The 24,786-nt window shown below is 33.7% G+C and overlaps 2 protein-coding genes and 1 long non-coding RNA gene across 3 annotated transcripts; all 3 read left to right on the top strand.

The window, feature by feature from the left end:
- The first annotated feature begins 7,101 nt into the window (after positions 1–7,101).
- Positions 7,102–8,978, top strand: LOC115953584 (PAN domain-containing protein At5g03700). Its single transcript, XM_031071320.1, has one exon. The coding sequence runs from the start codon at positions 7,242–7,244 to the stop codon at positions 8,706–8,708; it is 1,467 nt and encodes a 488-aa protein (XP_030927180.1). The 5' UTR covers positions 7,102–7,241; the 3' UTR covers positions 8,709–8,978.
- Positions 8,979–10,110: 1,132 nt separating this feature from the next.
- On the top strand, positions 10,111–14,549 carry LOC115951208. Its single transcript, XR_004083252.1, has 3 exons — positions 10,111–10,484; positions 11,097–11,178; positions 12,683–14,549. It is a non-coding gene; the product is annotated as an uncharacterized LOC115951208 (long non-coding RNA).
- Positions 14,550–20,861: 6,312 nt separating this feature from the next.
- On the top strand, positions 20,862–23,568 carry LOC115951207. The gene is made up of 2 exons (XM_031068395.1): positions 20,862–22,125; positions 23,348–23,568. Exons 1-2 carry the CDS (start codon positions 21,225–21,227, stop codon positions 23,365–23,367), a joined length of 921 nt encoding a protein of 306 aa, XP_030924255.1. The 5' UTR covers positions 20,862–21,224; the 3' UTR covers positions 23,368–23,568.
- Positions 23,569–24,786: the final 1,218 nt, after the last annotated feature.

Here is a 24,786-nt window from a genome sequence, read left to right as displayed (position 1 = left end):
CTAATCGTCGGCTTGCCTTTGTGCACCTTCCAAGGCCGAATTAGCGTTGCAGCGAGCTTGCTCTTCAGCAGTTAATTTTTTCTTTGCCTCGGCCGGTTGTGCTCCGATATGGTCAAAGTTTGTATGGAAGACGTCCATTTTTTCCTTTCATCCTCTAACTGTTGGTAACAGTTATTGAACATCTCATCTAGTCTAAAAGTGTTTTGGATAACCTAAAAGGAAAATATCAGCACCATAGTCAGTAAAAAGCACACCTCAGTAAATAATAATTGCAAGTAAAAAAAAAAGGGAAGAGAGTTGACACTATACCATTCCCAAATATCTTTTATTGTTAAGGATGAGTTCATTCTTCCTTACATTTTTTAGTTTGGCCATGTCCCTTGGAAGCAATAGAGCCTCCTCTACGGCCGAGGTTACGTGGCACCCAATGCCACCATTGAAATCCCTAAGTGATGCGTCATCCCTCAGGGGTTCCCCACCGTGCATAGGTGTTGGCAACCAAGCTTGTGGCTCAGGAGGTTGAGTGTCCGACCTCTCCTGGCCCTGTTGTAAGGTATGGCTGACCTTCTGCTGCTTCGCAACTCGTTGGGCCTCTTCTTCCTAGGTAAAACGGGATTTTCCAGTATCCACTACGTCCTTCCCTTTTTGCTCTCTTCGCCTTTTCAAATCAGCAGCTTCAGCTTTGACCGGCTGAGGAGGTTGGTGAGGAAGTTGGTGAGGAGCGGGAGGAGGAGACTTGGTGGAGGGAGGAGGAATCTGAGATTGTGCAGATCTCCCCGGTGAACTTTTCCCGGGCTAGTTCTCTATCAGCTCCATTAGACTTCTTTGGGGTTTCCTTTGTACATCCATTTCGTCGAGATCGTCCTTGGAGTGTATAGTCTGATTGAAAACCTCGAACTCGTCCGAAGAGTTTGTCAAATCTACAATTTCGTCCGGATTTCTTTCTTCTTCTTCTTCTTCTTCCTTTCTTTTGTCCTCTTCTTCTCTAAGGACGGGTTGGGATGCGGATGCTCCTGCTGAAAGACTGGCAACAAAAAGTGGTTGAGTGAGGGGAGTGTCTCTAAGGAGTGGGATACCCTCTGGAACAACGAACCCCTGGTAGGCAACGCTGATATGTTGGAGCCGAGGGTCACAAGCTCGGATTACGTACTTAGGAGCTTGGAAGGCGAACTAAAGAGGGGTGTATCCGAGAATCAAATGAGCTGCTTGGAGTTAACCGTCAGCTTCGTTCACATATATTTCGGCTCGCAACACCCTATCTAAGCTTGCTTTGTTGACTAAGTTGAGGTTGGGTTTGGTATAACGCCTATCTGCAAAATCATTGAATTAAAGAAAAGTTTCATGAGAAACAAGGATATTGAGACATAGAACAAACAAAGAAAAGATGTAAACCAAAATTCATAAGTCCACGGCTATACTCCCACCTGGTTCTCCCTCCTCCGTTGGGCAAGGCAAGCTATCGTGCCGTTCCCTGGAGAAAATAAGGAAGTCTTCCTTTAAATTTTTGTTTGAAGTGGGAAGGCACTGGATTAGTCTTACTACGGGATACCTCGATTTGAGGTAATATCCCTGCCCCTTCAAATGATGTAGATTGTACACCCAGTTTACATCATGATGGGTCAGGTTCAAGTTCATTCTTTCATTTAAGGCTTCTATACTTCCCAGGACCCTAAATATGTTTGGGGCACATTGTGTAGGAGATAACCTAAAAAACCTAAGGTAGCTTCTAGTAATAGCACCCATGGGAATGGTCATCCCACCTTCTATGAAGGCGATCATGGGAATGACCACCTCCCCTGTTCTCCTAGTGCCAACCCATTCCCCCTAGGCAGCGTACCTCATGCCTACAGTTGGTGGAATCCTATACTTGGCCCGGAAACTTCTCATACCCTCCTCGGATTTAACCAGATCTTCGAACTTACCTATTTTCATAAGAGGTTTCGAAGAAAAACTAATAAGTTTAAGATAAAAGTTAAAAAAAAGGTTTTAAGAAGACTTACAGGTTTGAAAGAGGGTCCTCGGACAAGAGTCTAGTATTTGTAGACGCACAGGGGAACGAAAGAAAGTGACAGGTTTAGTGTATGAGCTCTAGGATTGTGTGATTGCTGAAAATAAGAGAGAGAATTGATTTGAAAAACTATTTATAGTGGCGTAGAAGTTACAAGCGGGAAAGTTCCCGCTCGAAAAACAAGAAAAACCATCCACCGTGCGATTTACATCTTACCGTTGAACGTGGGGGACAGAGATATCGCCAAAATTTAATGCTGATACGTTCTGGACGCCGAAGCGTCAGGAGCGTATCCAGAGCATACCAAAAGACATGTAGGAGGTCTGGAATACAGAGTAAAGCCAAAAATAAAATGGGATAAGGACATCAAAATCATCATTTTCTTCCAAGGAGTCAAAAGCAAGATTTTGAGGGGCTATTGTGGGGTCCAGTTAATTAGGAAGTATTGTTAAAAGCAGTATTAACTGAGCCTATGGCCCTATCCGAGGACGTTAGACCATTCGAGGAGGCCCAAATAAGGCTATGAAGGGAGTAAAGTTAATAGAGGAATAGAGACAATGTGAGATGGGTCAAATAAGCGTCCGAGGACAAAAGCCTTCTCGGCAACGTGTGTCTGAAGTAAATCTGAGTGCCATATCATCACAGACTTACTTCAGAGTTACACCACAACTAAGGATGAGACATTGGACCAGGGATAAGAAAAGAAAAGTGAACAAATATCTTTAAAAGCTGCTACCTTCGCATTAAATGCCTTTCAACCAACTCTCTGGCCGCATTAATGTGGAAATGATGCTTGAACAATGATCAAGCAGCCTTACAGCTACTAGTTGATGGTTCTAGGAGGTGCTGGATGGGACAGGAAGGAGTCCCCCGAATCTAACCTACACGTGTGTGGTAAGGATGACACCAAGATTGCAATATATAACTCGGAAGAATGCACTGAGAAAGGGATTGGAACTCCTATACAATTTCTGTCTTGAAGAAAACCATATGAAACAAATAACTTAGTTTGTTCCGAGAATAAATTTGATAATCTTATTTGTGTCAAATCATCTTGAATCGTTAAGTTTAATCATTTTTCTTCTGGGATAAATCTAGTTCTTCTATCCACGCTCTACAAATTTATTGTTTGGGCCGTTAGCGTTTGAGCTCAATCCGGGTTTGGGATCAATACAATTTCAGTCCCTACATGTATTATTTTTAGCAATTTTATTCTATGAAATTACACTTTATTTCCCTTTAACAATATCATTGATTCTTTTAAGAGTAATACTACATTCTCAAACTTTTTTATAACATTTTTACAAACCTTGGTAGCAAATTCTTATTGGTTCACATATGGGCACACCACTTACATCTTTTTTACTTACCAATAACCACTTTACATAAGTAATTTATTAAAAAAACTTGCAACTCTAGTATTTTCCTCATTTTAGTGACCATAAAAAAATTTATATATCTAAAATCTAAAACAAAATATACAAGCCCAAAAAAAATAGCTCAACAACAAAAATAACCAGTAAAACTAAAAACAAAATTAAGCTCAATTAACTAATTTTATCCAAAATAAATAACTCTGCCCTTTAAAAAAATTCTAAACAAAAATAATTTTGTTCTTACCTAAAAAAAAAAAAAAAAACTCATCAGCTAAGTAGCAGAATCAAAGGTTGAAATCATGGCACACAGCCAATAGTAAAATTGACCCCCTAACTCAAAGTTCTGACTCTGTCCCTGTCTAGAACACAACCAAACAAATGAAAATGTTTTCCTTTTCGTAAAATATTTTCAATTGAAAATATTTTACACTCGGAAATTATTTTACAAGTTGCCAAAAGCAACATAAGTCTCAAATTCAATATTATATTGAAGAGTTGACAATGTTAGACTTGAGTCTGTGACAATTATTTTTTCTTCTTTGGGGCAAGGTTGGGTAATGTGCTTTGTCAAAGATGCCTTAACCCTTAATATGGAATCAAAGGTACTGGCAAATCAAATGTCAAACATGGAGAGTATACGGGTTTGATGGATAGAGAGATCACTAGGTTAGAAGAGATATAAATATATATATAAATAAAGGGCTCTAACATGTGAAGGTTATATCTTAGAAATTTTGATAATAAGTTATTTTTTTTAAAAAAATTTGATATTATATTTTCTAAATAAATATCCTTAAAATATCTGTTAATAAAATCTTATATATAAATATGATCCACCCTAGGTAAAATTGAAGTAAAATAAATCAAATATACATGAAAATTTGTTGAAAAGCCTGTGGAAATATTGATAGTAGTAATGGGAAAGAGTTTTATCAAAGGAAAATTCAGTGCCTCAACATCCACCACAACTTTAATTTTGCCACAACTCACATTTATTGGCATGGTGAGTTGTAAATGATAGAGTTAAAATGGTAGATTAACATGAGTCAACGAATCCATTCAAAACTCGCTGTGTACAAGTTGAAAACAGATGTTGTGGCACTAGACTATTTGGGTTTCAATAGATTACGGTCAAGGTGTTCTTTGTTTTGGGCGGAAAGCATCAGGAGCAGAAGGGAAGAGAAAGTATGACTTAAATGGCAGGTTGGACCTTGCTTATTGCTTTGTTACTTAAAAAAGTCAACCAACGTGCACTTGTCTGTATATGAATTAATTACGCAATTCACAAACTACCGAGTAATGAGATGACAATTACGCTTAAAAAAAAAAAATGAGATGACAATTACAAAAGGTTATAGATATGATCGTATGAATTGAATTCACTTTAAATTTCCCACCTTCCTCTCACTTTGTCAACCTTTCACTTACATGTATTGTTCTAAGATCATTCTAGCTTCCACTAATTTCGAAGAATCACTCCACTATATTGTCTATAATTGGTACTTCAATTATTTTATTTTTTTTAATTTACACGGTAAGAATTGAATCAGAATTGTATTTATTTTTTTGAAAATACCTTAATTCTTTATTATCAAGTCAGGGTCTAAATGACCGAATAATAAATTAATACTAATACCTAACAACGTTTTCATTTCCAGGGGAAGGGTTTGATTTGTATGCTCCATTTAGAAAGCAATTCGCATGGATTCTTGGAAAAAAAAAAAAAAATCAATACGTATAAACAAAGACTAGGGCGTAGTTGGTACTGGGTAGGTTGCACTTGCATGTCATGAATTTTTTAGCTTATATATATTGGATATGAATCTATTTTTTAACTTATATATATATATATATATATATTTTTTTTTTTATTTGGTCTAAGGTTGCGGTACTAATTAATTCATACTTGACTATCATTGAAATTGCATTTCATTAGGCATCATCCGGATTAATAACTTCATGAATTTTCTTATATAAAACAGAAAAAAAAAAAAAAAAAAAAAAAAAAAAAAAAAACTTCACGATTTTTGATATTTTCTACTTTAGGATAAAATTTAGCTTCAAATCGGTTTGAAATTATCTTCCTTTAATTCACCATCTGAATACCGAAGAAACTATTAATGTTTTTAGTGATATAACTTTTTAAATAAGTTATGTGACTTATTTAAGTAATAAATATTAATTACACATAAATAATTTTATAAATTGTCATATAAAGAATTTAATAATATAATTTCAAATTAGTTTTGTAGCGAGCTTTATCCTTCTTTAAATTTCATAAAATAAAAGAGAATAAAATAGAAGCTAGTCTTACTTGCTGTCGGTAAAAAACACCAGCGCCTACATATTGCTGGGGAAAGGTCTTGGGTTGTTGATGAAGTACTGGTTTGACTTCTACTAGTGGCCATTGGATTATTGGACCGGATCTCTGTAATATGTATTACTATTCGAAGGTACCAGCTTGCCAAACCCCAACCAACCTTTCTAGAATCTCAACCATATTTAAATGCTCTATCTCCTCCTCAAAAAATGGTCCACCCGAACTCCAACTAGTGAATTCATTCATTGATTTCATTATATCGAATTAAAAAAGTCAAAGCAGAGCTCTCTAGTGGAATACAAAAGTCATCTTTGCCAATTATGTCGAAGATAGCTTATTAAACACAAAAAATTTCATACTTTGATGTTATGGTATTATTAGTAGTTGGTAAAAAAATTATGTGGCAGTAGTAAGTTTAAATAAAAATCAATAAAAATTTCCTAACTTAACTAATGTGATTGATGTTGTGAAATTTTTTTATGTAGGTGAAATATTACTACTCTATGAGGAAATATTTGCTTGGAGATATTGTTATTAAATATTTTTCACAAGGTCTTAAAAATGCAATAATAATGCATAGTAGTGGGAATCAAATTTGTGTTACTGCATTAGCATTGTAAATAAATCAAGTCGTTTACTAACATCTCGGACTTAACTCCATAAAAACCTCATTCATGTTTGTATTTATATATATATATATATATATTTTTTTTAAATTGTATTTATAAGAATAAGCCTAACTTGAGGCTTACACTTTATTTGGGATGAGTAAAAGGAACCGAATAAAAAGAACTATTTTGAAATATTCCTTAAATTCTTGTGTTTGATAGTTTTAATGGATTGTAGAAAAAATACCCTTTCCCTGTTTAATATATGAGAAAAAAAAATGTTCATGAACAAGCTTGTAGCTAGACAAATAGAATTCAATTAAAATTTAAAAACCAACTAAATCTAGGCTTGGTATTAAATTGCTAACTGTTGTTTGAGAGTTGGAAAGACTATTTTCCCACCTCTATGCCTAATTCAGCGAAGAACATTACAACATGTAAAATATTAGGTGCCCACTGGGAAATATATGGCAGCCACTTGTTAATCAATTAATCAATATCTACGTGTTTTTACTTTCAAAACAATGAACTATGTTAAAAAATTAGGAAACCCTACATTTTATCTTTCATTACCATCAAAGAAACCTTAATTTATGAATTTGCTTTGAGATCATGTAGTTTCAACTTCTGTGACAGTCAACTGAGCAAGCCCAAAATTTCGTTTACATTAATGTATATCTAATATTTCGCTTTCGGCGATCCACCAACATGTTATTTTAAAAATATTTGAATATATTATATTACATAAAATATCTTTCGAATATTATAATTTAAAATGATTATCTTTTGGTTCATCTGATCTGCCTGTAACCAATCGAAAAATATCGTTATATATGTTGCTCATGAAATGATATCATGATGAACCTTCTCATGGCTGCTTTTGAAAATTGAACTCCACAGTGAGTCCACATTATCCATCGTTTCTAACAATGGACAGACTCATCAACTCGCTGACTCGTCTACGTGCGACTCAGCTCCTCTTTCTCACATGGGTGTTAACGTGTATAGCTGGAACAACAACCCCAGAATCCATTCTCCCAGGCTTCAAAGCCACACCAAACCCTTCAGTCTCATCGTTCCAACCTCTCCTAAACGATCCCACAGGCAATTTCTCACTCGGGTTCCTCCGAGTCGGACAAACCCAACTCGCCCTCGCTGTCCTCCACGTGGCTTCCTCACAACCACTCTGGCTTGCCAACCCAACTCAGTTGGCCACCTGGTCCGACCGTACTCAGTTCTTCTTCAATGGCAGTCTCGTTATTTCCGATCCCAACACTAGGGTATTTTGGTCAACCCAAACCAATGGTGACACGGTTGTGCTCCTCAACTCCTCAAATCTCCAAATACAAAAACTCGACAACCCAGTCACAGTTCTCTGGCAAAGTTTCGACTTTCCCACAAATACCCTCGTGGAGAACCAAAATTTCACAGCCAACATGTCCTTGATTTCATCAAATGGGCTTTACTCTATGCGCTTAGGGTACAACTTTTATGCGTTGTACGCAAAATTCCAAGACAACGCCGCAGATCACATGTATTGGAAACACACAGCTTTAGAAGCACGGGCAGCGATAGTTCAAGGTCAAGGACCAATTCACGCTTTAGTCAACTCTGATGGCTATTTGGGGTTGTACCAAAATAGCACAGCCAATCCGGTGGACGTACAACCCTTCAACAGCTACAACAGGCCCATCGACTTGTTCCTTTTGGTCCGGTTAGAACCGGACGGAAACCTCAAAGCTTATTACTGGGACGGATCGAACTGGGTCGAGGATTTCAAAGCAATCTCGAACACGTGTCAGCTCCCCAGTCCGTGCGGTTCGTACGGTTTGTGCACACCACAAAGTTGTTCTTGTTTGGACAACCGGACAGAGTTTCGGTCCGGTTCGGATTGTGTTCCCGTGGAAACCGGCGACTTTTGCGGGGAACAGTTGGTTAAAGACAAGTACGAGGTTTTAACGAGGAACGGGGTCGAGGTGCCGTTTAAGGAACTAATGCAGTACGAAACGACGTCGTCTTTGGGAGAGTGTGAGGGCCTATGTGAAAACAATTGTAGCTGTTGGGGGGCAGTGTATAATAACGCTTCCGGGTTTTGTTTCATGTTGGACTATCCGATCCAAACGTTGGTGTCTGTTGGGGATGAGAGTAACGTGGGTTATTTTAAAGTGAGGGAAGGTGCAGGGAAAAAGAAAAACAAGGCTGTTGCTATAGTTGGACTTGTAGCGGGTGGTGGGGCAATTTTGATTTTGATTGGGATTGGTGGGTTTTGGACGTACAGGATTTGGAGAAAGAAAACCCGAGAAAATGATGATGATGATGAGGTATCACCCGGCCCGTATAAGAATCTCGGGTCGGAAAGCTCCAAGTCCATTGAGGTAGAGATGTGTAATAGATAAACTGATAGTAAAGATGACGCAAGGGATGACGTTTTTTGGGTTTGACTTACAGTGATGTTTACTGCTAACTTAAGTTCAGTTTGCTTTATACTAATATTGGGTGTGGGGCCCAGGGGTTAATCTTTGTTTGAGCCTTTTTGGTGTTTCTTGAGGAATAGGTGGGGCCTGCGTGCCCATTGTAATTGGATGGATGTATCATTGTATCTGACTATCTGTGACTGTACAGTACCTACAGGGTCCACCCAATTTAAAGACATTGGCATCTTATTTCCTCTGGTTTCTGAAAGAGAAGGCATATTCTGATTATTTTTTCCCCCTTGTCCCCACACACACACACACAAAAAAAAAAAAAAGGGCTCTGTTGACATTTTTTTAATTTTTTTTTTAAGTGCAATTGAGGTTTAATTGTATATAGATTCCACTATTTATATCAATCTAAACATATGCCTCACATTTCTGTTTGGAATGACTGTGGAAATGTGCAGTCAAGCATAATGGCAAAAACTAGTTTGTTGTCTAAAGATTTTGGCAATAATTTTGTTGATGTTTATGGTGTAGGGGAGATAATATTTTAGGAACACTGCTTAATTCAATGTTTAAACCAATGAATTTAGGTCTAATTATGAATTTTCATTTTATTGGTTATTATTTAATGTGGGATTTCAATATATAACTGATCACATTACTTACACGTAAATATTTTAACGTGTAGATTGTTAAGTGTGGAGATTCAAACTAATTTCAATTTTAAGATAACGAGCATGACATTCTTCCAATACTCTGGACATGAGATAAGATTGGTATATAATCAATTTGAACATATATCATTACCTTGTCATGTCTATTGCATTCTTCCAATACTCCAATATGCTGCTCTAGTCTCATTGCCTATATAGTTGCCATACGTACAGAGCCTAAAAGGACCTCATATGACAGCAAATTAATAATTCTACTGAAAACTCCTGGAGTCAAAACTGGATGGATCTTAATTGGGGTGACATATTTTTATGAAATGGGGGCACCTGTTGGTTAGGCAATTGTAGTTCTTGTTGGGGTGGTTGGGCTTGAAAGTTAAAACTTGTGGTTCGATCACTGGTTTTAATTTGGAGGATGATGGGGGAGAGTCTTGTGCTCCATATACCATACCAAACTTGGGAGTTGGGGCCTGCAAATTAATGACGCAAGGGATGACACATTGGATTGGCAAACAATCTCAATCGTTGTCAAAGTTGGAAGAAAATGTGTATCATAAGGACAAATTGCATTCCATAAGGTCATCCTCTCATTTTCTAATTTTACTTTATCGAATACATGTTCCCAAATCTCCATTTTGATCCATTTATTCCTTATAAAAGTAGGTAAGCCGACTTCTAGTAGCTAGTATCTTATTCTATATTACAACTTGTGCCTATGTTCCCCTCTCTCTCTCTCTCTTTCTCTCTCCTTTTTGGGTAAGTCTTCATATTCCCATAGGGAACATTCTATGCTGAAATGTTGAATTTCTTGGCCCTAAGATGACTTCCACTATCTTGAGGATAGGTTTGCTCTTCTTTTTTGAGCATTCCAAGCCAATCTTTTACAACATGGACTCCACTCTCTCTCTCTCCATATAATCTATTTCTCTTTATAATTTTTTTTTTCCAAAACAAATCTTCAAGGATAGGATGAATATATAGAAGTTGCTCATCCTATGGTTTCTGATAAAGTGACAAGGGTATTAAAGGACATGTTAGATGAAGGAAGAGGGCATTATCAATTTTCATAAATGTTAAATCCGTGAGTTCCACTCCCTTGTGTATTCAAATTTTGACTATCTAATACGATTGTTGAAAATTTCATGTACGAGAGACAGTAATCTTGATAGCACTTCCTCTATGTCTGCTTGATTTGATTTTATTTTTTGAATAATCTCCAAGTTGATACATAGCTGGAGTATTATATTATATATTATTAAGTTGACATAATTGCGTTGTATAATACAGTATTAAATAGCAAATACAAATGTTTATGTGCACAGACTAAGTCCATGGGCCAAGACAAAAGTCAAGTTAGAACACAGGCAGCAACAAAACAAAAACCTAAATTTTCTCTTACAAATTCTCAGAACATATGCTTTGACTAATCATTTACTCGAAGGTGCCGTCTTCACGTCATCTGGTTTCTGGGCCCAGTCCCATACTTTGAGGATAACCCAAAATTTGGGTCAAATATTTCAATCTTACACAAAATTGGGCTTTAAACTGCTTTACCCGCCTTTGAAAAGCCCAAATTTTGCATCGCAATTCCTTTAAAAGCTTTATTACATTTTTTTTTTCTTTTTTGGCTAGGTAAAACGTGAGAAACTACTTTACAGTGAATTTTCATCAGTAATCTTTCTTTCTCTCACAGGTTGTGAAGGGAATTGATAAGCTTGAACACGCTTCTGCCAGTTCACGGTGCAAAACTTCCTCTGACGATCAAGTTAGTGAAGGTATTTGAGAAAATATCATAGTTTTTGAAATCTTTTCTGGTAGGAAATGGGGGTAAAAACTAAAAACAAGAACACTAATCACAAAATTATTGGTTTTGAGACATGTAGAATCATTATTTTTAAGACAATAGTTGCCACCACTCTAAGCAAAGTTTGCAAATAAACTGTTATTAGCCATTAGAAACAGTCAAATATCACTTAAGGCATACGTTTCTGCACAATTCTACAAAGCCTTAAAGTCTCAAATAATTTTGCTAGATTTATGTCAAAGGAATTGTCTTTCGCTCGACCGAACCATCAAACAAACCTATATTGCCTCACACGGAAAGTTTGATTGACCTTCAAACAACATTCTTTCGAGCGATCGTAAAACTGTAACTTCACTTGACCTTGCACAACATGTCACTCAAGTGAATAATAAAGAATTTGCTCTACTCTTGCTCGAGTGAACTTTTAAAAATGATCATTATACTTTGTATCATTCGTTATTTCACTTCCAAAGTGGGATTAACATATATATTATAACCTACAACCTATAACATTTTATACATATATACCTCTCTCTCTCTCTCTCTCTCTCTCTCTCTCCAACATTATTTGAAAATTTTATTAATATAAAAATTACGGTTTTTTTTTTATTTTTTTTATTTTAATTACTCAATTATATATTTTAACTTCAAATTTATGTTGAATAAAAATTACATTTTTTTTATATGAGTTAAAGAAAATTTCAAACAAGTCAACTTAATTATCTTGACACGAATCTTTACACAAATAATGAATCGGATTATTTTGAATTAATTGCAAGTTAAGCAAATCAACACAGAATTGACATATTTATTAATTGTATCAAAGTGAGTTGATCTATTTTAACCAGAACCCATTTATACTAAATATTAATTCGCAAAAAACATGACATGTTAATTACAAGTTGTGTCAAATATTGTGACCATTGTCTCAAAAGCCCTCCCTTGAACCCTAGCCAAAGTAGGCTGCCTTCAATGAAGGGTTTGCCCGTTTTGAAAGTTGTTCGGCCATACTTGCGACTGTTCTAATTGAAGAGTCATGTCTGGGACTTGGTCGGTCGGTTGGCCTCGAGCTCGGCTGGACTCCTTTTGGGTCTGCCATGGATCACAGATTCATGGTTCTTGGTCACACTCATTGGGCTCGGCCTGGTTTTGTGTCTGCTCATTCTGAGGTACATTGATATGGTGATAGTGTCCCCCAAATCAGATTCGTGATTCCTTTCAGCATAAACTGTTTAAAGAATTGGTAGCTGGTGTACATGTTATGCTTAAAGTGGAAGTAGTTTACTAAATAATGAAACCTATAGACAAGTGGAATGCATCAAATTAATACAGAAAGAGACAACCCCACGTAATTCTCTTTATTTATTTATTTATTTTTTTATTTTTACTGAATCCCACGTAATTCTCTTTTGAAATATTAATACTTTGCATTTGTATATTATCTTACCAAACCTTCTCAAATTCTCAATGCATAGCGGGTCTCTTACAAGCTTTAGGAGATATTGTTTGGTCGCAATGGGGCTTCACATTTTGCATGCTCATCTTAATAATGCTTTTTCTGAGGCTGTCAACCCCAGTAAGCAGTAACTCTTTTCTTCAGGAGCATCAAACTAGAGATGAACATCTTGATGAATTAAAGATGCTGGGGCATTTTGTTATTAATGGGCTGACAATATATATTCATGATGTGACATGCTATGTGATATAGGTAGCTAGGGTTATTAATTACATCAGTCTCATCTAATGGAGAATGCTTCTGAGGATGCTTTACTCTGAAGAAATTAATCAGATTATGTCCTTTTGACTTTTGTCCGTTGTTTGCGTTACTGCCTCAAAATGTGCTACAAAGTCAAGAATAAATACGGATAGCAGTTCTAGTTGTAGAGTTACAATGGTTGGGCGATCCTCTTAGATATCTAGCTAGTTCTATCTAATTACCGTACATCTAATTCTAATTATAGAGTGGATTTTTTTCCATGGAAAATTTGGGTTATGGGAGTAATGCATGTTTCCAAGTTGTGTTGCTAGGACTCCACTTTATATATTACTTTTTGAAATTTATGCCTTCAATTTTCAGATAAGATGCCTAGCCGCATCCAATAATAATAATTAAAAATAACAAAAATTGTTTGTCTAGAAAAAGTGTTCACTCTTATGAGAAGAGTCCTCCTTAATCCCTCATTTTACAACAAACTTGAATGTGAAAGGAGAGAAAAATCTTTTCGTAGGAGTAAATAAATTCGCGTCTGCATGGTTGAACTTTTCACATGATTAATGCATTTTGATCAATATCAATAAGTCTATAAGCACAACTTCTTTCTTATTTTTATTTACAATTATTGGTGTGATAAGTGTCATAATAAACAATAAAATGATGTTATTGATAGACTCATGTGAAAATTAATAACAACCTACCATCATAATTAACAAATGGTGAAAATATTTTGTTTGTAGCATTCTTCGTAATTTATAGTTTGGTTTCTATGGTATTTATAGTTTGGTTTTCATGGTAAATTCTAATTTTGTTCAAACTCCTACAATTGAATTCATATTATAAGATTAAGGTTAATCAAGACCCCAATAAAATTTCATAGGTCCATCATGGAATCACCACATGTTAGATCAATATAATATTGAAATTTTTTATGGGATTAGACCTATCAATATTAAAGGTGAAGTCTGTCTAATATCTTGTAGAAGAAAAGAGTCTTTTCTTTTGCTTGCAATGGAATGAGATGAAACCCACGAGCCACATAAGGAATGGTTTCTTTGTCACCTTTGGGGGAGGAAAGTAAAACTTTACCGTAAGTAAAGAATATTCTTGGTTGGCTTTTATATCTTTTCATTTCATGATTATTCAATGATGAAATATGTACTAGTTTATTAGGTGAGAGTTTGTCTTTCTCCTTATATGGGTATTAGGTGTTAGTACACGTACGTCCACCTTTCCCCTTTAAGTTCCCTCAATCAAAAAGAGAGAGATAGAAGAGAGGAATGCTTTATTTCAAGATGGAAAAGTGTCAGTCATAATAAAACTGAAATTGTTGAGTACTGAGTAGGCACAGCCTTCCACTACATCACACTAATCCCATCAACCTAAACTGAAATTGTTGTACCTTTTCGAAGGTATCTACATTATGTTAAAACGTGTACATGGTTTTAAATTTTTCTTTGAATTTCATCTACTTATGTTTTACTCCATTAGTCACTTAAAAATGGTTGGTGACTAAATGGACGTGAAACTACAATATTAGTCTCTAAAGTTTATTTACCGAACGCTATTAGCTCTTGAAGTTTAAAATGAGCACTATTATTCCCTAATGTTTCAAAAATGAGCATTATTTGTCCTTATGTTAACTTCCGTTAGCTTGTTAATTATATGTCTAACGGAATAATGATGTGATAATTTTTAAACAGCGAGTCATCTTATTTTAGATTTAAAAATTACTCATTATTAAACTTTGACCTAAACTCGTTTAAAGTGTTTTTGTCCATCCAATTCAACCAAATTAACCCTTCACACCCAAATCTAAACACAATAAATAATAAATTTGAGAGAAAGAGAGAGAGAACACGATATGAGAATCTCTAGGCGCTCCACCTCCCTTCATTGATTTAACAAAGCTTCACCCACCCATTTTTTCGATGCAATTTCTAGTGGTGACTCTTTAACGGATACATCTGCAAAACCATTCATTAATCATTTATCTATGGAATAAAGAATTCGACATCAAATGCATTTGCAAAACCACAGAGGCAAAACCAAATGATTATGAAAATTGAAAGGATACTGTTTTGTAGAAAGAAATTTTTTAAAAGATATAAAAAAAAAAAATTTAAATGAAGAAGAAGAAGACAAACAACAGTGCTATTGTTGCTTTTGTAAACCTTTTAGCCATTGACAGTTTGACACATGATATCATACAAATAGAGCATTTTATATTATTAATCTGTAGAACAAAGAAGTCTTATTCTATTCGGTTCATCCATTTTTTACTTACATTTTGAAAACGATTGGAGATTTCGAGGTTGCAATGAAATGAAACTAGTGCAAGATTTCAGAGGGGGGAGGGTGGACGGAGCTCTAAAGGATCAGCAATGGGAGGCAGAGATCGAGATTCTCAAATCGTGCTCTCTCTCTCTCTCTCTCAAATCTTCTTTGGTTTGTTTTGTTTGGATCTAGGTGTCATGGGTAATTTTGTTTGAATTGGATCGGGTCAAAGTGTAATGTTGTGTAATCTTATAAAATAAGGTGCCACACCATTTAAAACTGATATTTCATTAGACACGTAAGCAAAAAAGCTAACAAAAGTTAAAAAAATGACCAATAGTGTTCATTTATGAAACTTTAGAGACTAATTGCACTCATTTTAAACTTCAAGAATTAATAGAGTTCAGTAACTAAACTTTAGGAACCAATAGCATAGTTTCGCCTTAAATGGACTTCATAGACAGACAACCTAAATATACCTCAATAAAGATCTATTAAACACTCGTTGTAATTGAAACTGAAGCTCTATTTTTTTCTATCTCCAGAACATGGCTGCAGGGAAAGAAGTGGGTGAGTCTAGTTAATACTCTAAAAATAAAATAACGTTTTGGTACTTTTCATTTACATATTGCATGCGAGTTTTGAGTACTCATCATCTAGTTGTAGACTAGTAGTCCTCTTTACTCACACAAGTGGAGTGATGAGGAGACAAATTTTATAATTGACACAATCATACAGATCTGATATATATTAAAATAATGTTACACCACTTAATTTTTCTTTTTATTAGATATGAAATTTGAAAAATTTACTATTTGCTTACATTTCATTCTTCTGTCCTTCATGTTTGCAATTTTTTTTACGTGTGATAAAAGATGTAATAAGGGGCAGAGAGGCAGAGAGGTAGGGTTCAAATTACAAAATATGAGGAATCACAAAAGATAGCATTACCACTTGGCTATCACTTGAACCTAATTATATGATCTTTAAAATGTTTGAATTTCTAATCTTTATATTTTAAGATTATACATTAAAAATGAGTTTATAAACCAAATAGTAGTTAACATCGTATTGACATAAAATTTGACATATATGTTAATTAAAAACATTAATAACATGTCCCAACATGCTGATTTTCAAAACATTAGTTCAATAAAAAGTAGTAGATAGATTAAGTTTTTTTTTTTTTTTTTTTTTTTTTTTGTATATACTATGTATGTAGTACTATAAAAAAAAGTTATGTAAAACAATTTAAAAAGTAATTAAATTAAATATTTTATTACCTGATATGTGTATTCTAAAAAAGTATAATTGTTAAATTAGACAAATTCTATCAATATTAAGAAAAATATTTTATCTTTTTAATCTATATTTAATCAAATTTAATAAACAATTATTTAGGTACAAAAAAGTAGAAAAGAAAAAAAAAACAAAAACAAAAGCTAAACATCTTTATCTAAAATACAAGTTATAAAGTGTAAGGAATAAAACCGATATTCATTTTCCCTTTACTTTTAGAGATAATTGTTAGGATAACCACATGTTCATTATAATTTTATGAATATCTAAACAGTTTATGCGATTGTTACATACAACTTATATATAACTACAGAAATTGTGATTTTATTTAAATAAATATAAGTAACTTTAGACGTCATGCAAAAATTATATACTATAAAAAATACTTTATCTATAGATATATAAAACTTTTAATTGGGATTTAAGGTGTCATAAACCTAACTACTTTACTTGTTTATATGTATAAATACACATATTTAAGATTTTTTAAAAAAATTACATACTTATTTCAGAGTTTTTTTTTTAATGCCCCTGGCCCTCCTATGATTCATCACTGCCTTAGCTCTGTCTATGTCTCACACTTGAGAGAGGAGGAAATGCCATTTGAACTAAGGCTCATTTTCACCTTTCTCCATCTTTAAATTATATCGATCAAGCTTATCTAAATCAAATATGGGGCTGTAACAGTGTAACCCACCTTTCAAGTTTCAACCTTACATTATATTTTCTGTTTCTGTTTAAAATTATTTCCTCTGTTGGGTTTTATATACTTGATTTAGAGCCACTAATTGACTCAAGGAAAGTTTTAAAAGTGTATCTGGGATAATCTTCAATAAATTATGTTTTCAACTGGTTAGAAAAACAAATAGAATATTGGAACGCCTGCAAGAGATTTTAGCTGTGGAGGAATATAAAACTAGGCCTATTTGGTAGCAATGTTCAAGTATTGTCTGTGTGCTTGTCACATCAGTGGATCTCACAAATTTTAATACATTTACAACAATGTCATTTAGCATTGTTACTGCTCAAAAACTGAAAACTGTCATAGCATCTCCAATAGCATCAGCAAACACAAAATACTCTCTATTTTAGAGAGTATAACCACAAAATGCTGCTCCAATGGCCTCTCTATACATGAAATTTTTTTTGGCTCATGAACAGTAGCTCATCAAGTCTGATGAGCTACTGTTCATTCTTCAAATCCTTTTTTACTATTATAATAATTAGGTGTTAAATAAAAAAATGTTGGAAAATGTGTAATTGTTAAAAAAAGAATAAACAATGAATGAAGAAATAATATTTAAATGAGATAGAGAATGAAATAAAAAGTCTATTAGAAAGTGTATTTGAAAAAGTTGGTAGATAAAGGTAAAAGTCACTGTTCATTCTCCAAACAGTACAAAAATTTGATGATTCTGCTGGAAATGCTCTTTTGAGGTGTTTTTCAAAATATAGTGTTTAAACAACACTAGTCTTATCACACGCACTTCACGCGTGCGATGAGACTTTATTTTTATTTTTATAGTGTCATAAAATATCATTCATATAACGCATTTAAAACTATTAATACAAGCAGGAGTGTCATGAGACTAGTTTTGGAAAATGAACACATATTACACGTTTATTTTGTAGCAAAAAAAAATGTGTTTTTATTTTATATATATATATATATATATATATATATAATTTTTATTTTAAGAATCTAATTTATAAGTAGATAAAACAATTTGAAAATCAACAGAAAAGTAGTCCTATTTTTTAAGCAATATTTTAGTAGAAGTTAGAGTTGTATTTTTACTAGATTGTCCTTTAATTTTGTCTCTACTTAAACATAGGAGTGTAAAGACATTTTTGAACAAAAAAAATAAAGATCTCAAATAAGAAAAACCCCTTAAATAATAGTATAAATAAATTGAAAACGGTAAATCAAACACCTTTAACTTAACACTCATACCAAACTTGATTGAACTTTCCCACCAAACAGACTCTATAAGTTCAAATAGATTTTGTCTTCCTCTGCTTTTGTATTAACTAAATCATCACTCTGGTAGCCATCTAAATATTTCATCCTTCAAGTTCAAGCAAGTGACTTTTTGGCATAAAGTCCTAGTCGCGTTGAGCAGTGTCAATTGACTTCTCTTTTGGTTGAACTTTTTAGTCAGTTTATGAGCTCCTAAATCTTAACTGAATCATTTCGTCTAGTCTAAAACTACCTTTAAGATAAAAAATGATATTAATCCAATAGTTGTACCCACATCAATTCACATTTCTTAGGATTTAGATTTAATTCAATTAAAAACTTTTAATTAAAAAAAAAATTCTAAGTAGGGTCAATAAGGTCATGAAATTTTTTTCGATTTATTTATCTTTTTATTACATATAATGAATTTATTCAAAATCAGATGCCATAGATTGAAACTCAAAAAAGAAAACTCTTCCTATGTATTGAATTTGAGATCTCCCTCCTACCATATGGCTAATATTTGCATAATCTTTACATTGTAATTCCATTTTAGGGACAGAATCAGAAATGTGATAAGTTCTTCAATTAAATTCAAACATTTAATTACATTAGCTAATCGGTTACATGGTTGAAATTAATTTTTCTTACTTGTAAAAGATAAATTTGTTTGCACTTTATCATGTGATTAAATTTGAAAAGATAACCTAAAAATAATAATACAGCTTCTAATGAATTATATATAAACTTTGCCCAATTTTCAAATATCCTTCTGTACTATTTTAATTTCTATCTTTTCTGCAACCAAACCGTTCACATTTGTCAACCTTTAATCATCTTTCTGTTGTCTATTTCTTTCATTAGCTAACCCGTCAATCACTACCCTTTTTAGCGTGCTTTCTTTCCTAATCGGTAGTTGAGATCAGATGAATCCGGAGATCAGGGGCCACAAACTAGTTTTCTAATCTGGTCAGTGACCAACTAAGCCAACACCCTAATTTTGTTTTTAGAAAACATATTCACCCTAACGTAAGTAACACAAGCTTAATACAAATGAGATTACTATATCTATTCTGATTCTTATTTCTTGCGTGGAATCTCTCCCTCTCTCTCAATTGTGTTTTCCTATTTGACTCTCAAGGAATTCTTGGGTGGTGGATTTATTGGTATGAGATGTAACATAAATCCGAATGTTTTACCTCAATTAAGCACACTACTGATACATGAGATTTTTAGAATATTTCATGTGCAAAGAGTAAAATAGTTTAGCAAAAAATTAAGACACGACTTATTCAATATATCTATATATATTATCCTCTATAATTTTATTAATTTCATCTTTTGTTATATATATTTTTTTGTTTTATGGACTCGTGGGTAGTGGGAAATGAATCAAATGAGGGGTAACCCTTCAGTTTCTGAAACCATTGCCGTCTTATATTAATTTATTATGATTCATAAATTTAGGAAGTGAAAAGCTCATAATTTTATTGTACCAGCTCCTTTCTTTCTACAAACGTCAAAAGATTAGCATTTGTAACTCAAAAAACTTAAATTAGAAGTATTAATTAATATATCCATTAATAAGAATCATAAAGACGTGGTTCTGTGGGAAACTTTCTGGTCATATTTGTCTTCAATTGAAGTAGGTGAATCGTAAGGCTGATATTAATTCATGGGCCCCAACTATCCTTATCAACCATTGAAAGTCATCATCATCAACCTAGGCCCCCCATCCCCATGTTATCCACCAATAGAGTCTTAAGTTATCTACAAAACACGTGTCATCATCATCATTTATCTATCGAAATTTCTCGTTTTTTAGTGCATGCTATTCACACTTGATATTATAACTTGTCAGTTGAAAGGAACCATTAACCAAATCCCTAGTCACTCACTTTTTTCTTGTTCTTTTTTTTTTTTGCGTTATTGAATGTTCAATTAAATTAAATTAAACCAAAAAAACGTAAGAAAAATATCAAAGATACTTCAATTTTATACAAATTAACGTGAAAAGAATACATAAACATTGTAAAATTAGATATTTAAATTATTTTTTAGTGATTGGTAACACGTATTTATAAGGTTGATATGATAAAATTTACAATATTATTAACATTAATCAAACTTAAATACGTTATTGGTCTTTAAAATTTAACTCATGAGCAAATTTAGTTCATGTAATAGATTTAGTATCACTTTGTAAACATTAAAATTGATCATTTTAAATTTGTGAGTGACTAAAATAGATCGTTTAAGTTGTTTTAGACTACAAGAAAAAAAAAGGGGGGGGGGGGAGTAGGGAATACCCAACCAAAGCACATTTTTATATTGCTAAGTATCAGTTGAGGTCAAAACTGTAGTTTTTGTGGGTAATTTATATTGCATTAGCTGACACAAGAAGCTAAACAAAGGAGATTTGGTCATCTCTTTCAAATTTCATAAAAGAAATGTTGAGGTTAAGGGAATAGCATTCAATGTAGGTGCGCTGGCTTGGAACATGGGCTTCTTTTTCTTCCTTAATTAGCCTATTCAGATTTTCTCTCTTACAATTAAATGGGGAATAGAAAGTGTACCTACTCATGGAAAAAACCACAGGGCGAAGCATCCCATCTTTTGTCACCTTCAATCTCTTCCTTTTCTTCTATTCCAGGCAAGGAAGAGTAAACCATCTCTCTCTCTCTCTCTCTTATATATCAAAGTCACAAGTCACTAACTTTCAATTTTCATCTTTCTTTTCATTTCCTTCCTGTGATTCTTATCCACAATGAGGAGCATAGCTTCCTGTTACAATGAACATGCTATTAAGGTGTCTGATTCATATTGTTCAGGCCCTTCTAACCGGCCTTTTGGCTCACCAAAATTGATCCCTTCAATCCCAAACTCAGTCACATGTATATACAAAGCCAAGCTCTCAACCCAAAAGCAGGTCTTGATCACTCTCACCTGGTGCAACAAACTTGTGGGGCAAGGCTTTATCATTAACATCGGTGACAACAAGACTTCCTCACCCTCCAAATTGAATTCAGATTCTCAGAGATTGCATGGCAAAAAAGGGTCTAAAACTTTCCAATCTTGCAATTCAAAGATAGAAGTTTTCTGGGATATTTCAAAAGCTAGTTTTGTTGTGGGGCCAGAGCCGATCAGCGGGTTTTATGTCATGGTTTTGGTTGACTCAGAACTTGGTCTAAGGCTAGGGGACAATGATCAAGAATTGGACTTGATCAAGAAACACAAAAAGGAAGAAACCCCACATGCAAAATCCTCTTTGGTTTCAAGGAGCGAGCAATTTTCTGGTACTGCTATATGTTCAACCAAGGCACAGTTCTGTGACACAGGTACTACTCATGACATATTGATAAAGTGTGTTAGAGAAGAAGGGTCAAAGAGTCCCATACTATCTGTTTGCATTGACAATAAGAGGATTTTCCAAGTGAACAGATTAAGGTGGAATTTTAGAGGGAACCAAGCACTTTTTTTAGATGGATTGCTGGTGGATATGATGTGGGATGTTCATGACTGGTTCTTTAATCCAAGTCCAACATCTGGGTGTGCAGTTTTCTTGTTTAGAACTAGGAGTGGTTTGGATAGTAGGCTGTGGTTGGAGGAGAAGGATTTGGAACACAAGGAACAAGAAAGGGTTGGATTTTCTCTGTTGATCTGTGCCTGTAAGAACCCTGACTGATTCTTATTTTATTTTATTTTTTAAATAAATTTTTTTTCCTAATTCTACCTGGTGAACAGCAAAGCATATTGATGCAAAATTAATGTGCTAATTATTATAATGATTCTAACATATGAAAGAAAATACATGGTTAATTTTTGCCGTTTTTGGGAGAAATATACTTTACTTTGGAATGGGAAAAACTGTTATGTAACTTGTGACTTGTAGTTGTAACAGTTGTATAGATTCCAATTGTACATGAAACATCATCTTCTTGAATTAATTCCCCTTTTTCTTCTCTTCCCCAATTTTCATCCTGAGGTACAACGTTTCTCTTTAAAGCCTCCAAGCATATATATTTCTTATGGATAATTTCTTTTAAATTTTATTCTTTTTACTTATATTTTTTTAAAGCAAAATTCACAAATAAAAATAACTCTTCCAAATACACACTAGGACAGAATGTGACTACATTACTCTGATTTTGTTTGAGAAAGCGTTGGTCATTTACTCTATGCATAGAGTGAGATAAATGGTTTTATTTTTCATTTTTTGGCCTCTGTTTAGAAACTAGCTAGGCCAAGTATCACGAGATTTCCTTAATGCTCTGTTTAGATGTTTAAAAAAGGACGGGGAGTAGAGTAAAGAGAAGGAGAGTAATTCAATTACCTTGTTTGGAAGTTTTTTAAGGAACGAGGGGAAGGGACTTCAACTACTTCTAACCCCTAATTTTTAATTCCCCAAAATTGGAGAGATTTGGAGAGAAAGTAGAGTAGATAAATTATTGACCAAATGAATTTCCCAATTTACCCTTTCTAAATTAACAAAATTACAAACCAATTATATAAAATAAATTCATGTTAATTTCTCTCAACTCTCTCAGCCTTTTGCTTCATCTTCTCCAACTTCTCCCTCTCCATTTTCTTCACACAAATAAACAATCTAGTCAGTCGATCAAGCTAAACAAACAACAAAATTGAATTGGTTGAAACCATTTGGCTATTGAGAAAACTATGTGAAAGGAAAATATAAGACAATCCATATAGAACGTTGAATCTAACTATTCTAATAAGTACAGGTTCGTCTTCTTCTTTTTCTCGCTAAATTCTTCTTCCCCACCTTTTAACACACCAAAAATACTTTCTTTCTGTATTTTTTTGTCAAATTTTTGGAGTAATTATTTTGGGGAATATGTATTTAAATTCTATATTTTTAACTTCTTGTAGTCAGAAGCTGCTGCTATTGAATATGTTGGACAACCATTGTATTCACTGCAACAAGCAGATTGGCGACAGCGATGACCAGCCTTTGTCCTCCTATGATTTCATATATCTTCCCATTGATTTCAAGTGATTTTATGACTATTATGCCTTTAATGCGTATATTTGACCCTTTGATTTCGATATTAGTTTAATTTTTAATGAAGATTTTCTTTCTTGGCATCTAATCAGTTGATTGCAGAAGTAAAAACAAATTGGTTGAAACTGATTGGTAGCTGAGAAAACTTCGTGAAAGGAAAATATGAGACAATCCATAGAACGATGAATCTAGTTATTCTAGCGTTGTTTGTGAGTGCCAAAATTAGCATAAAAAATTACAAAAATCTGAAGAATAAAAATTTGATACGTCTCAGAAAGCGTAGGAAAATAAAATATGATCTTACTCTTAATCTTTTTTTTTTTTTTAATTAAAAAAAAGCATTTAATATTTATGTTGTCTTTTTTTTTTTCATGGTTTTTTTTTTTTCCTCAGCATCCAAACATTTTTTTTCTTATTTTAATTATTATCAATTAAGGATGGTTTTTTTAGTATAATAAAAAAAACAAAAAAATATTTAATCATAGACCAATGTTGATTATTTAATTCACATCAGAAAAAAAAATTATGAAAAAAAATATTGCATGCTATAGTCATAATTATTTAATCTAACAAATTAATCATAGACCAATGTTGCAAAGTTCATTTTCAAATAGGGCTAAATTTGTCTATTTAAATCATTTCCTCTTCTTTCCATCCTAATTTTTAAAACATCCAAATAAGAGGAATGACTAATTACTCTCTTCTCCCTTACTAATTTTAAAAACTTCCAAATAAAGTGAAGGATAACCATTCCCCTCTACTCTCCTTCTTACTACTTTCTTCTCCTCTGCTCTCCTCCCTCTCTAAACTTCCAAACAGGCCATTAGAAACTTTTTTGTTGCTGTTATTGACTTCTTGTTGTTGAAATGGATGTTCATGGTACTTTTTTTAAACACCTGATTGTTCTTTGGGTATTTATAGTACCCCCATCCCATGTACCATCCTTCCATCCCATAAATACTAAAAATATAAGAAGAAACCTCTTATGAATTGTTCCGAGGCCTTGGTTAGGACTTGGGAGTTTTGACTCTCTCTCACTCTCAAACACATGGTGTTTCCAATGCATGTATCTTCCCTCTCATATGAGGGTGGACCTCACACTTGTGGGGTCCACCCTCATGTGAGAGGGAGGATGCATGCACCGGAAACACCATATACTCTCTCTCTCTCTCTCTCTCTCTCTCTCTCTCTCTCTCTCTCTCTCTCTCTCTATATATATATATATATATATATATAAATATAATACTTGGTTGGTTGATGTTGAATTTGAAAAGATTTTTAATGTCTCATGCATACGGCACCATTT

The sequence above is a fragment of the Quercus lobata genome, chromosome 7, assembly GCF_001633185.2.
Source record: "Quercus lobata isolate SW786 chromosome 7, ValleyOak3.0 Primary Assembly, whole genome shotgun sequence".
NCBI classification, from domain to species: domain Eukaryota; kingdom Viridiplantae; phylum Streptophyta; class Magnoliopsida; order Fagales; family Fagaceae; genus Quercus; species Quercus lobata.
The sequence above is the reverse complement of the archived record's forward strand: the minus strand, read 5'-3'. Positions and strand labels throughout refer to the sequence as shown.

Coding starts and splice junctions, on each gene's coding strand:
- LOC115953584 (XM_031071320.1), top strand. CDS start 7,242: ATGGACAGACTCATCAACTCGCTGACTCGTCTACGTGCGACTCAGCTC.
- LOC115951207 (XM_031068395.1), top strand. CDS start 21,225: ATGAGGAGCATAGCTTCCTGTTACAATGAACATGCTATTAAGGTGTCT. Junction 22,126..23,347: donor TTCTCTGTTGATCTGTGCCT/GTAAGAACCCTG, acceptor AACTTCTTGTAG/TCAGAAGCTGCTGCTATTGA.